The sequence below is a fragment of the Ursus americanus genome, chromosome 4, assembly GCF_024610735.1.
Source record: "Ursus americanus isolate L20-20 chromosome 4, mUrsAme1.1.p, whole genome shotgun sequence".
Classification (NCBI taxonomy): domain Eukaryota; kingdom Metazoa; phylum Chordata; class Mammalia; order Carnivora; family Ursidae; genus Ursus; species Ursus americanus.
Window position 1 is genome coordinate 97,976,517 of NC_142130.1, and position 14,811 is coordinate 97,991,327.

The 14,811-nt window shown below is 57.7% G+C and overlaps 1 protein-coding gene across 1 annotated transcript; it reads right to left on the reverse strand.

Annotated features, from left to right (window-relative positions):
- Nucleotides 1–650: 650 nt before the first annotated feature.
- On the reverse strand, nt 651–12,185 carry SUMO3 (small ubiquitin like modifier 3). Its single transcript, XM_045776954.2, has 4 exons — nt 12,028–12,185; nt 6,961–7,089; nt 3,562–3,633; nt 651–1,946 (listed from the first exon to the last, which is right to left on the reverse strand). The coding sequence occupies exons 1-4, from the start codon at nt 12,046–12,048 to the stop codon at nt 1,869–1,871; spliced, it is 300 nt and encodes a 99-aa protein (XP_045632910.1). The 5' UTR covers nt 12,049–12,185; the 3' UTR covers nt 651–1,868.
- Nucleotides 12,186–14,811: the final 2,626 nt, after the last annotated feature.

Here is a 14,811-nt window from a genome sequence, read left to right on the forward strand (position 1 = left end):
TACACCCTACCTCTTGTACAGAATTTACTATATGACGTTCTGTATAATCTAGCATAACATAATTGGCTTGTTACTATCTGCCTCCTACAACCAGAAAACACATCCACGAGGCAAGGAGTTTTCGTCTCATTTGTTCATGGATGCAGCTCAAGTGCCTGAGCGTGGCAATCAGCGTGTGCTGAACTGAATGAAATTTCACAATGGAAGCGAGCCTCCCAAGTACGCACACAAAAGGGTAGAGGCATACAAAAATGGAGTCCAACACTATGTTTTCAGATAAGTGAGTAGGCCATCCACTGCACAAAGGAAAATAGTCTTATCTTCAAACACCAAAAACCTAGAGAAGCCCAGACTAATGTCCACGTTCGTCGGCCTCCAAAATCTAACATCCCTTTACAGATGACACCCAGGAGAGGAGAGGTGTCATGATGTCGGTTCAGCCGAAGGCTGGGAGAGCTCATGAGGAGCAGACAGAAAAGCCCGGACTGGCATGTGTCACCTGCCAGGGTGCAGAGGGCAGCCAGCAGGTGAACACTCACTTTCCCCGGCTAGCCTTAAAATGTCAGTGGCTTCACTGAACAGTCTGTACGGATACGGTACTGTGACAGTGTGGCCCCACGGCCAAATGCAGTATTTAATACAAGCCCAGAGACAGAATACCAAACTATATTTACTGTTTACAGTAGCAAAGGACAACAAATAATGTACAAATTGGTGAATAAACAGAACAGAGCCAGCAGACATCCCACCCACGCCCAAACAGCAAGACATAAAGGAAATGCAAACACCTTCAGCAAGATTTCAGGCAAGCAGGAGATGACAGTCACGGTCACGCTCTGTGACTAGAACAAGGCAGCAGTGGGTCCGTACACAAAGACAGGAGGAAAGCTATCAGTTTAATTGGAACAGATCCCAAAACATCTCACAGAACCGAAATCACATACTAAAGCGTAAGCCCCTTACCTATTTGGAAAGCAGCACAGCCCAAGTCCGTGAGGGCGACATGGAGTCACCTTTCCCTGGGCTCTGTGGGTAACACTTTGAAGCAGGTCTTTCACACAAAAACAAGTGCAAATTCAGCAATACTGAATCTTGCTTTTTTATAGAGAGACCATAATTACTCAGAGGAGCAGAAATCTGAGGCCACGGCACTATGACCAAGTGAGACACATGGGGATTGCCTTCTCTGTTAAGGGGAAAGGCCTGTTTCTGCGGCCCCACACTTTGCCTGTGCCGCGGCCCCAGGCGCCAGGCAGTGGGTGCTGATGTCCAGGGCCATGTTACTGAAGGACCTGTTTATTTTCCTTTTCACCTTTAAAAAGCATTCCAGTATTTTCCCTTCAACTTTACCATATCCTGAAATGCAGTATTTAGCATTTTAAAAACCTGTGCCTATATAAAATAGTGAAAGTTGGTCTCCCATCCCCCAACCGCCCCCAAAATGTGTCCAACAGAAGCACCCCCACTGTGGTGCTGTGAGCTCTCAACTGGAATAAGTAGTGGGGTGGGGGTGTCAACCCCTGGGGTCAGATCCCTATCTAGACTAAAAGTGGACATTCAGACCACAAGTTTGGGGGCAAAGTCAGAGGGGAGAAAAAACAAAATTGAAAGCAAAAACAACCCCAAAAACCCTCACAACTCATTTCACCCCAACAAAGACAAGTGTGACTGGCCCAATTCCAGCTGTGGGCTCCCCCCTGCAGAGTTCTGAGTCCCCCTTGCAAAACGTCAGAGAGGGAAGTAATTTTGGTGACTGTCCTCGGGTTTCCGCAGACGCCTTCGCGATGGGCACGGTCACTTGTTCACTATTCAACAGCAGATGCAAGGACGACGACACGGTGGGGACGGTCCCTGTAGAGGTGGAGCCCTTAGAGACAGCCGCTCTCCCGCGAGCCTCCCGTCTGCTGCTGGAACACGTCGATGGTGTCTTCGTCCTCCATCTCCAGCTGACGGGGTCATCGGGGCCGCGCGGTGAGAGAGGGGAAAGTGGTTAGTTTCCCATCACCATCCCAGGCATGCAAAATGCCCACCGGCACGAACACGCAGGGTCGACACACTGTCTCCCTGCCCTTGGAGGACACCATCCCAACCACAGCTGTGCGTGTGTGCCGCGCGCGGACAGATGCCCGGCTGTGCATTTCCAATCAGCCCTGTTCACCCATCAAGCTTCCTCACAGAACTCACAGAAGGATATTCAAAGCTAAGGACTTTGATAGAAAAACTACGGCTCTGGGGGTGCCTGCCTGGCTCAGTCAGTAGAGAATGGGGCTCCTGGTCTCAGGGTTGTAAGTTCAAGCCCCACACTGCATGTACGGATTGCTTAAAAAATAATAAAATCTTCACAAAGAAAAGTCTCATCAAAAAATAAGTGTCTAAAATTTTTACTGAACATGAAACAAAATCCCATTCCACTTAGGAGCTTCTAGTGAGCAGTGTGGATTCCCTGGACCAGCAGGACCACAGGCGCCACAGTAAGTGCTGCGGGTCATGCCCGTGGACTGCAAAGCAAGCCGTGTCACCAAGGAGGATCTGCTGAAGCGAGGGAGCGCTGCTGGCTTTGCCACTCCGCTCCCTCCCTCTCCTCCAAGCCCAGCGTGGGGACGGTGCAAACATTTCCTGCCTCCGGCTTTTCTTTCCTGGCACGGGGGTGTGCAAACATCACCCTGATCTCTGCCCACTCAGGGACAACCGAGGCTGGAAGCAGTAACGCTTCCCAGGGACACTCTCCGAAGGCTGGCAGAGCGGGGCTGGGACACCACCTGAGCGGCAGCCAGAATGACGGGCAGGCCGCAGAGCCAGGGCGCTCCGGCCGCCTCCCAGCCCCCAGAGCCCCCGCAGCCCAGCGGCCCGTGTGAGCGGTGTGAGCGTTCCTACAGCGGGCACACGCGGCCTCTCGCTGTGCGGTCCTGTCACGTGAGCCGACACGACTGATTCTCGCCACGCTGTGCAGGACAGACAACAGGCATCCTCTCCACTCTCCAGAGAAGACGGAGACTCCGAGAGGGTCGGTGGCTCTCGCTCACAAGGTCACCCAGCTGACGAAAGGCAGCAGCACGCTGAACTGCGCCTCCTCTCTCCAGGCCCGAAGCCCCTCCGCGGCAGTGTGACGTGCGGTACGCGGACGGCTGTGCGGTGGGCGACGGCGAGCAAGCCCCACGTGACTGACGCCGGTGTGTGTGCCTGTGGCTCCCGCCCACACCCACTCTGCATAAATACCGAAAGGGCACAAGAATCAGGCCAGCAACTTAGCAGCAAATCCAGTGTCGAGACACGAGGGGCGGGCGCTGGGAGAGGTGGCAGGAGCGGGGGTCCTGGCCCGGGACCCTGGACCCGCTGCCCACCCCCAGCACAGAGGGTGAAGTCTGACCAAGCGCATGTGTCTCCTTTGAAAAGCTGAACTCCAAATTTAAGAATTAAATAACCTAATAATTAAAACCATTAGGGAATGTCGAGGACTCTACGTGAGCGCCCCTCAGGAGCTTTCAGGGGCGAGCACCCCACGTGGCAGGTGGCAGGCGCGGATCGCAGCAGCCCCTCCGCGCACGCGCCGGGCTTTCCTACCTGTGCAGGGGTGTCTGTTTCGTTAATCGGCTGCCCATCAAACCTGAATCTAATCTGTCTCATTGACAAGCCCTGAAAAGAAAAACCAATTAGCATTAGGTATTTCCAGACAACACATTAATTCCAAAAAATAAAACATTTATCTCAAAATATCAGAATTCTGAACATAGAGACTTATGATTATAAAAACAGGCCAGCGGGCCTACAATGCATTTCATGTGAAGCCCAGCACGGATACTTCCTGAAGCCACTGCTCTCACACCCTCCAGCCCCCGGGGTCCTGCCCCACCCCCCACTTCCCTGCGGAAGGCAGAAGAACTTCACACTGTTGGCACCACCACCCCTGAGAACTCCCCAGAGAGAAGCCGCCAGGTGACAGCGTGGCCTGGGTCCTGGGACTGCGTGCGAGTGGGAAGCAGCGCCGTCCAGGGGGCCTGCGGGAGGCTGCGGCCGAGCGTCCTCCGGCCAGGAAGGAGCGCGTGCAGACTTCCTGCGTCCCGAGGGCAGGGCGAACATGGTCAGGGAGACAAACATCCCCTCTTAAAAAGCAGTTCTGATTTCATTTAAACGGAACTGGCAGGATTAAAACATGTGTCTCTGTGCCCTCCTAAAAAGATACCAAAAAACTAAGGCACAAACCACAGGGACGAAGAGAACAGGAGAGGAGAAGGACCAGCAGACGCGGACACCGCTGCCGGCTGGGAGCTGCAGGGCCGTGGATACTAGACCCCAAGGTCAGGGTGGGGGTGGGGGTAACAAGACCTGGAGCCCCAGAGGCCGAGGGGCTGCACATAGACGGTTTTGGATGGCTGCTCAAAAGTTGACATAAGAAAGGTCCTATCAGACCCCCAACTCAGGGTCCATCCCCCAGCCCCAAGTGGCCAGGCACTATCCCTCCCACGGGGAAAAGGTCTGCTTTCTGGAGAGGTGGACTCTGAGCCCTGGGCTCAGGACACCAGGGATAAGGGACGGCAGCCAGCTTGGAAGCCAGCCCCCGGCCGGGCCACATCTCCCCATCCGCCCAGGGCACAGATAGGAGCCTGGGAGGTCCACTTTCGGGAAATTTAATGACTCACAGGTTGCAACACCTATGACCCCCCCATCCAAACCACCAATCCTGGCAGGCCACTCCACCGTGGTTTGCGGGCTCTACGCATGCGGCTTTTCGTCAGCTTTTTGGGCTTCATTCTTCGATATGAACAGTTAACCAAGGACTTGGGGACGTGGAAAGAAAGCCTCCAATGTGCGAGCCATCCAACCAACGAGGAAGGAAGGAACAGCAGGCACGGGAAGGGAGGGGCCAGGGGACACACAGACCCCGCAAATCCTCAGGAAGGCAGAAAACAAGGACAGCTCCTACTGGGAAAAAGGACAAGAAGGAATGAAGAATGTGTGGAAATGAGAAATCACGACAGAAGCAGGACTATCCACATAAGGGGGAAACAAACAGTTGAAAAAATCTCGCAGAAAGAAAACCAACAGCAACAACCACCAAGCCCGATGCCAGGTGGGCAGAAGTGACCCCGAGTGACAGGTCCAGAACAGGGACTCCAAGGCACAGGGGTGTTCCGAACACAGGGGACGGGACAAGAGCGGGCACGGTCATCAACCAACATAAGCTGGGTTTCCTCCACTAAAAAGTTTCTATGTGGAAAGTGCCGGAGAGGCGTCCGGCTGGCTCCGTTAGTGGAGCCCGCAACTCTGGATCTCAGGGTGGTGAGTTCGAACCCCACGACAGGCACAGAGATTACTAAGTAAGTAAAGTAAGTAAGAAAGGGAAAAAAACGAACCAGAAAAGTGAATGGTACAATCACGCCCCTCAAAGCACGTGAGAGCGATGTTTCAGGACACAGAATAAGGTCCCAAAATCTCTCAGAGAAGAGCTGGTTACATCAAAGGACAGAGCATCAGAACGTCACTGAACTTGCCACACCAACACTGGAAGATGACGATGATGCGAGAAGTCCAAGAAAAGAAACTGAATTTCGACGTAGAAATACACACGCAGCCAATGGTCAAGTGTGAAAGTTTATGCAAAGTAAATCACTTTCAGGCATGCATGTCTCGAAGATGCTGCAGTTTATAAACCCTTGCAGAGCAGGATGCTGGAAGACACATCCCGCTGAAACGGGACGATTAATCCAGAGAACACAGGGGACGGAGGCAAAAGAAGTCTCCAGAAGGATTCTGAGGTGGCTTTCTGAGGACAGTCATGCCACCAGTACAGCGGGGCAGGGAGGGAGGGGGCGGCAGGGGTGTGCCCCCCGGGCGGCGGGTGGAGAAGACGGGTGATGAATTCGCAGTGAACACCCAGAAAACCACACACGACCGCCACCGGCCAACAGACCCCGACGCAGACGGAGCCCGACGGGAGGCAGTCCGCTGTGCGCCTCCTCGGCCGCGGCAGAAGCCCGCACATTCCAGAGCGATCCGTCTCCTGGAAACACGAGGGCAGGAACGTGCACGGAGGGCAGCGTCACACAGCTCCATGTCCACCGTTCTTAGGGAAAATCATCTCTAAAGCCCGAAACATGAAGAAACAGAAACATACGAACCAAGAAAGAGTAAGAGGAACAGTTGAAGGGGCTGCCGGTCGGGAGGGACGTGAGAAGCCTCGCTGCTTTCCCAGTGTTCCTGTAACAACGAAACCCCCAAGGCCGGCGTCGTCAGAGCCAAGAACCAAACGAGCCAACCACCAGGATTTCCAAAGCATTCAGACAAAGGCTGCCTCCCGCTACGAGGAACGGGGCGCCCTGGAGCAGAGCGGGGCAGGACGTGGCCCAGGAGCCCACACCCCCCCACCCCTGCGCCCCCGCACCCCACGGCGATGCAGAGACAAGCCACTGCGTGGAAGGACACGGAGGGACTCGGGACCTGGCGTGTGAATGAGAACTAAGGACAGCGAGGTCCAAAGCACCGACGTGTGTAAGACACTGATGACAGTGACGGGTTCGTCAGCCACCGCGGGAGGACGCTGGTGACCCGGGCCACGGCTGCAGCACCGAGAAGCGACGGGAAGAATCAAGCATTCTCTGCAAACTGAACTGTGAGGAGGGCTGTGTCTCCACGGACGTGTTCCAGCCTCTGCAAGAAGGAACGTGTCCACTACTCTGCAACCCACACACCCGGAGGACACGGCCACACACACCCGAGTCCAGCAGAAGACCAGGTGGTGTGACGCAGCTGTGGACACAAGAGCCGATGCGCCATCATCTGGTGGAAGGAAACGGCCACCGAGGGGCGTGCAGACACACGCACACACGCTCACGCACGCACGCTCACGCACACGCATGCACGCACGCTTCCAGGACGGCGGAGCCCGGGGCAGCTGGGCGTGGCTGCTGTCGCCGAGCCACCGCGCATCTCAGAGGCACAGGTGCCGGCAGCGGGTGGACGCACCTGCCTCTCGCAGTAGGCCTTCATCAGCTTGCTCAGCGGCGTGTGTCTCTTGATCTTGAACTGCACCACGGAGCCGTCCTGCCCCGCCACCTTCAGGTTGATGTGGTCGTTCTCGGTCTTCACGCCCTCCTGCAAGCACAGGCAAGATGGGGTCTCAGCACCGGCCCCACACGGCCACCGTCCTCGTGGGCCGTCTATGGGCACCTGCGGGATGTGAGGCTTTGAAGCCGACCAACTCCTACACCCCTCCGCAGCCCTCACACAGCTGCGTCGTCCTCACACAGACGGCGCTTCCAGCTTGCACCTGTCAGGCACGCGGGGGGGGGGGGGCACAACACAGATCTGCATGTTTCGGATCATGAATTCAAAGGAAAAAATCTGCTTAATGACGATAGAAAAACACCAAAACCCATCTTTGCTCTAAGATGACCCTTCAAACACACCCTCCCAGCTGCACACACGTACACGGACGGGAAGACAAATGGGACAAGCCGCGTTCACGACCACCAGCGCCGCGGCCGGGGCCCTCTCAGGCCCTCCCACCCAAGCAGCAAGTTTTACACACTATGTGACCTTCCCAGAGCTCCTGGGCAATCAGAATTGGGGCTTCTCAGCGCCTGCAAGCGCATCTGGAACTGAAGCAAGAGGCTGATGTCCGGGAGCAGCGGGCCGCGTGGTGCTCCTCGGCCCGAGCCGGTTTCTGGGAGGCGTGGGAGGCGAGCCCACGGCGGGTCCTGTGGGCACAGGGCCGTCTCATTTATCTGGCACTGTCTGGGAAGACAGGACTCCTTTACTTGAACAAAATGAGAAAACTGGCCCGAGTCCTTTTGAAAATCGAGTCTGATGTAGACCGTGTTTGCACACACGCTGGTCTTGCTCCCGCAGGGCCTGCAGGGTGGGGACCCGCGTGGGCGGACCTCTGCGCAGGGCCCATCTGTACCGCCCCCATGGCTGCTTCCCCTTCCCTCCTGCTGGGCCGTGCACCTGGGCTCCTGGGGACACGGAGGGCGCGGCAAGAAGCGGCCCCAGAGGCAGGACCCCAGCAAGGCAGAAGGCAGAACAGCTGGGGTGCGCTGTGGCCGTGGCTGGCATGCAGACACCGGATGGTGCCCCCCCCCGGAACGTGGACTCCGCTGTGGGCAATTGGGCCTTGCACGTGGGGTGCTCAGTGACCCGAGGCCAGGGTGGAGCTGGGGCGTTCATTCCCCAGAGATGAAGGATGCATTTGTTAGGTTTTTTTTTTTTTCAAATAAAGGTTTTATTTTGGAATACCTGTACATTTACAGAAAAGGAGCAGGCAGAACAGAGCTGGAGCTGTGCACGCCCTCGCCAGGCTTCGCTCATGTGAAGCTCCCCGCGCCACACTCCACACATGCACCCGAGGGCCCGCACTGCTGCTGCGCCAGCCACGGGACACCAAGCTTTTCTACGCTTCACCCATTTCCCCACTAACGTCCTTTTTCTCTTCCAGGATCCAATCCAGGCAACCACACCTATATCCATTTAGAGATACGAATTTTTTTCAATTTTTTTGTGTTAAAAGACACATAACGGGGGCGCCTGGGCGGCTCAGACAGGGAAGCATCTGCCTTCAGCACGGGTCATGATCCTGGGGTGCTGGGAATAAGTCCCCACTGGGCTCCTCATTCAGCAGGGAGCCTGCTTCTCCCTCTCCCTCTGCTCCTTCCCCTGCTTATGCGCGCGCTCTCTCAAATTTGTAAAATCTTTTTAAAAATACACATATAAAATCAACCATCTAACCCACTTTCGGTTGGTATGAAATACGTACCTAATGTCCCACAACCTTCACCACATCCAGCTCGAGAACGCTGTTCGTTGAGCGGGACTGAAACCGTGCCCGTTGAACCCTAACTCCCCTCTGCCCAGCCCCCAGTTCTTCGTCTCTATGATTTTGACTCCCAGGCACCTCATAAAATCTCATAAAAGTGGATCACAGTGTTTGTCCTTCTGGGGCCTGCTTGTTTCACTCGCCACGATGTCCTCGAGGGTCCCACACGGTGTAGCAGCTATCCTGGTAACTCCCTCCTGCTGTGCGGGTGGGTCCCGTTCTGTACGTCCGCTCCTCTGCATTAATCTGTCCACGGACACGTGGGTTATTTCCACACAGCAGCTGTAATGAGTAGCTGCAGTGAGCTCGGGGGAACAAGCATCTGGTGGAGACCCTGCTTTCATTCCCTGGGGCAAACACCCAGAAGGAGGAGTGCAGCTCCATATGGTGATTCTATCTTTAACTTTTGTCGGAACACCCATACTCATTCTCCAGGGGCTGCACCGTTCTGCGCTCCGGCCGACAGTGCGCAGGCCCACCGGTGTGCGCTTCTGGTCTCGGAGAGCAGCCCTCCCCACCACCGTGGCTCTGATCTGCACTTCTCTGTTAGTGATGCGGAGCAGATCCCACGGGCTTGGTGCCACTGGTGGACCCGCTCTGGAGAAAGCCTTGCCCGTTGCTGAATAAAGTTCTTTTTTGTTCTTTTTTTTTTAATTTATTTAACAGAGAGACAGCCAGTGAGAGAGGGAACACAAGCAGGGGGAGTGGAAGAGGAAGAAGCAGGCTCCCAGCAGAGGAGCCCGATGTGGGGCTCGATCCCAGGACTCTGGGATCACGCCCTGAGCTGAAGGCAGATGCTTAACGACTGAGCCACCCAGGCGCCCCCTTTTTTGTTCTTGACTTTGAGGAGTGCCCTACGTATTCTGGATATTAATCCATGATCAGACCCATGATTTGCAAACACCTTCTCCCGTCTGTGAGTGGCTTCTGTGGACGGTGTCTCTTGATGCACAAAATGTTTCATTCTTCAGTAGTCCAGCTGCTGTTCTCTCTCATTGCCCGTGCCTCTGGTGTCCCACCCAGGAGACCACTGCAAGTCCAACGTCCTACCCTCTCTCCTAAGAGTTTTACTGTTTTAGGTCTTACATTTCGGTCCCTGATCCATCTGAGTTGGTTTTTGTATTTGGTCCAACTTCATCCTTTTGCATGTAGATAGACAATGCATTTGCTTTCTTAACGAAAAGATATGAATGTGTCAAGACAAACACATACAAGGACTAGAACGCAGAGCAAACACACACACAGGGCAGTGGCCTCAGGCCGGCCACAAAAGCAGCGGGAGAACTTCAGGGAGGTCGCTGGGGGCTGGCATGGACAGGGAACATCACAAGCCCCTCTCCCTAGGGAAGGACACCAAGAACAAATGGCCTGTCCCGGACCCCTGGTGAATAAGGAGTAAAAGAAAACAAAGAAACAATGACCACAAATTGCTAAGGTCACCCCCTGCATCAGCTATCCAAAGGAGGCAGACACTGTTTTCCCAACTGACCCCCAAGATTTTCTTCCCACCGGCACGATGGCCCGCGAGTGCACCCCCTACCCTCTGTCCAGGCTCGGGAGGCACAGCCTTTCCTCAGTTCAGAAGTAGTGCAAACAAGCTTGTTCAACTGACCTGGCACGTGGAAACTGACCACGTAACATTTAACTCTGAGGACACTGAAGACAGGAGCGCTGCTCCTATTTTACTGTATCGAAACTTCGGGAAAAAGAAGCCACGGAGAAAACCCTAGAAGCATTTATATCTGCCCGAGTATGAACAATTGACCTGAGATGGTGAATTGGTGCAAGAGGCCGGGCTGGTGAGAAGCAAAGGCAGCTCCAATTCCACCGTGAGCAGTCTGCGCTGCAGCATGGCCTTTTCTGAAATCACAGCAGGCAGAGCACAAGCTTCCGCAAAGGCCTCACAGGGGCTGTGCCCTGGGCTCCCTAGGGTCCCACCCCACTCTGCCTCCTGTGTGCACAGGCACACCCGGAGGGCACATCGGGCTCCAGTCTCAGTGCAGAGGGGTACAATGTCTAGTATCAGAAGACGCCTACGTGTGAAGCCTCCTACTCAACTGATTTTCCACTTAGGCATAACAAAATAGACCCCAACAGTGCGGACCAAAAGCTTCAAAAACCTGTCTTTAAAGAGCAGTGAACATAACCTCAGACCTTGCTAAGAACTGACTGCCATGCACCTAAGTGAGAAGCCCACACCAGAGAGCCCAAAAAGGCTGGATGCGCACAAATCCAGGGGACAGACATGGGGGGCGAGGGGAAGGGGGGGCGCAATGGGGGGGTGCGCACGCACTGGAGGATGTGATGGGGAGCTGGGCGCACACGCAGAAGAGAGCAATGGGGATGCAATCAATGGGGAGGGGTGCGCACACTGGAGGACGTGGTGGAGAGCTACGCACACACCCCGGGGGCGCTGCAGGACCCGGCTTGGGGCGGGCTCCCGCAGGTCCCCAGCGTGCACCCTCTCCGCGCCTTGCGAGGAGGACCGAGGGGGGCTCGTGCGGACGCAGCCAGGCGGATGCGCGGACCGCCGGTGGCGGGAAGGGCAGCAGCAGGGGAAGGTCTCAGCGAGAACTGTCTGGGAGACGCGCGGCCCGGGAAAGAAAGGGGCAGTGAGGTCAAGGGCTAGGCTAGGGAGAGGTCCCGGAACACGGTCGCGGTGGGGGAAGGCGGAGGGTGACTCTGGAGGTAGCCGGGGGTCCCGGAGACAGCGGGTCCCGGCAGGAAGAGCCTCGGCGGGGAGGGTGCGGCCAGGGGCTGCCCTGCCCACTCCCTCCAAGTGCCCCGTCCCTCACACCCGCGCGCCCCCCACAGCTGCGTCCTAGGTCCGTCCCAGCGGGGCTCCCGGGAGCGGCAGGGCGGGGCCTAGCCTAGGGGCGGGACCCGGGCCGTCAGGGCGGAGCCTGGATAGGGCGAGGCGCGCCGCGGGGGGCGGGCCCTGTATGGGGCCGGGGCGGGGCCTGGGATAGGGCGGAGCCGGGGCGGGGCGCGCCGCGGGGCGGAGCCGGGCAGGAGGGGGAGGGGAGCGGCGTGCGGGGGGAGGGGCGGGAGGCCAAGAGCGCGGGGAAGCCCCGCAAACACCGCCTATCCCTCCGCATCCCGAGGCGGCGGAGGGCGCGGACCGGGCCGGGGCGGGGCGGTGGGGGTGGGGACGGGGGAGCGGCGGAGACGGCGCGGGGCCGACCCAGGGGCCCCGGCCCGCGCCCGCCGGCCCTTACCTTGGGCTTTTCCTCGGACATGGCTGCGCGCGGCGGCGGGAAGCGGCGGCGGGGAAGCAGGCAGCGCCGGAGCGGGCGAGTCACGCTCTCGGCCCGCCGCTCTCCCGCCGCAACTGCTCGCGGGGCCGCGCTTTGCCCCCCAAATCCCTGTGCGCCGGTTGGCTGCCGTGAGGTCACGTGATGGCGCGCGTGCACGATGCGCGCGCCCCGAGGTGTCGGGCGCGCGCTCGACCGGGCCGAGGTTCCTGGTGGTTGGAAATGCGTCACGGGGCGGGCCCGCGCCGTCCGGCGGGCGCGACAGCGGGGGCGCTCAGGGCCCAGAGGGCCCCGCGGGTGCACACGGAGCGGGGGGCGCTCAGGGCACCGAGGGACCCTGGGGGCGCTCAGGACACCCAAGGGCCCGGGGGCGGGGTCGGCAAATACAGTAGCAGGGGGCGCTCAAGGCACCGAGGTGCCCAATGGTGCACAGGGGAGCGGGGGCCGCTCAGGGCACCGAGGGGTTCGCGGGTGCACACGGGAGCGGGGTGGGGGGCGCTCAGGGCACCAATGGACCCCGGGGGCTCTCAAGACACTGAAGGGCCCAGGGGTGGGGAGACAAATATACCAGGGGGAGCTCAGGGCACGGAGGGTTCCCCGAGGTGCACATGGGAGCTTGGTATGCTCAGGGCACCAAGGGACCCCGGGGGGGGGGGGGCATGCTTAAGACACCAAAGGGCCGGGAGGTGGGGGGCAGCAAATACAGGCCCGGGGGTGCTCAGGACAACATGGGGGTAGGGGGACTACAGGGTCAGAGGTGCTCAGGACACCAAAGGGCCTAGGGGATGCAAGTAGGACCAGGGGCAGCTCAGGGACCCAGAGGCACCCAGGGGAGGGGAGGTGGGGGACAGCTAGGGCCATTCAGGACACTGAGGGGCCCAGGGGCACACAAGGAAGAGGGGGTGCTCAGGACATTGAGGGGCCCTGGGGGCCGCTCATAGGTGGGGGTCAGTGACAAGGATGGGCACGTTATCTTAGGGTCTGAGAAGGGCCTGTCCACCTTCTCAATACCCTAGTCCATAGACCTGGTCCCTCCCCTGCTACTGCTCAGCCAGCCAAGCTCGGGCACTGCTGCCCATCTCTGGTGGAGTGTGCTTTTCAGAGGAAAAGAAAACTGGAGGCCAGTGTGGTGAACCATCTCTGGTGGTCACAGGGGACCTGGTGTGTGAGCGTCACCTCAGAAGGCAACCCCACTCCTGGAGAAGGCTCTGTGGGCCCTCACGAGGAGCCTCACGTCCAGGCAGGAGGAAGTACAGGTGAAAGAAGGTGGTCTGAGCTGACCGGCCTGTCCGCTCTGTGCGCCAATGACAGCTTGCACGTGGTCACTGAGCAAGCCCACGGGAACTCCAAAGCCTGCGCCCTGCACCAGAGCACCCCATGGACAGAGCCCTGCGGCAGGCCTTCTCTGTCTGGCCACTTGTCTCTGGGTGGAGCCAGGCTGCCCTTTCAGCCGCCTCCCCTTCCCCCCTTGCCAGTCCTGCTCACGGCCTCCTGAGCCTGGTGGGGGCGCTGGGGGGATGGGGGCAGGAGGCCGTGGTGTGACTGCCTTCCTGGTGTTTCTGGAACGCACACTCCCATCAGAAACTAAGCACATAGAGAATCTGAGTAACACTATTAATTACGTATCAGTTCTCTCGGAGAAGATCATTAAGTTGTAAGAAATCATACAGGGGGAGGGTTCTGCCTGGGACGCAAAAAGCTGGAACAGTAATTATCCCAGTCTGAAAACAAGAGAAGCTTGGAAAACCTATAAAACCATAGCTTTTCTTAAACCATCAGAGAGCTGGGATTGCAGTTTTGCCGTCTTTAATTTTGGGCCCCCTAATCGGTTTGGGAAGATATTTGTCTGGGTCTAGGAATCTGAGCTTAAAGTCTTTTAAGTTGTCCCTTCACGGTCCTCACTCGGAATACATCCTGGGCCTGGCCCTGGCCCTCTGGAGGTCTATCCCTGGAGAGGAAACGGGGTCCCTGTAAAAGTCCCCCCAGATCCAAGGACACAAGGCCTGCCTCAAGGTGGGGCTGGAGCAGGGCAACAGAGAGGCCCCCTGTCCCCCAGCACACACACGCACACACGCACACCCTGTGCTGGGACAGCCAGCACCCACGAATGGGCTGGGGTTCCGTGCTCTGACTCAGGGAGAGACCCTCCCCCTCCCCGAGGTGGGGGTGCACCGGGGAGGCCTGGAGTCGAAGGCGGGGCAGGAACATTGAGAAACTGCCTCCACCGTCCGCACAAGTGATACCAGAGGAATTGGGTCAGTGGACAGTCGCCTCCCAGCCTCCCGACCCGAGCCCCCCCCCCCCCCCGGCGTCCGTTTCTGGATAGAAATCCTAGTGATCTCAGCCTCTGTGGTCCCACATACTACTTCTGTCTTTCGGTCAACGCTTACAAGACACACACACAAAGGAAGAGACCCACAGTCGAGACAGGAAAAGCAACAGAACCAGATTCAGACAGGACTTCGAAGCAAGGATTGTCTGGCAAGGCTTGTGCTCAGGCTGTGGCGGAAAAGGTCAGCAACGTGAAGGAAAAGGTGGGGCATCTCGGCACAGAGATGGAGACTGGGAATGGAAATGCTGGAAACACAGGACAGCGGCACGCAGACGGAGAATGCCTTCAACAGGCTCATGAACACAGTTACCGCAGGCGGGAAAGAATCCATGAACTTCTCGATGGGTCCAGAAATCACCCAAACGAAAACAAAGAGGGGAAACAGGTGGGAACCAGGAGAACGGAGCAAACAAAAG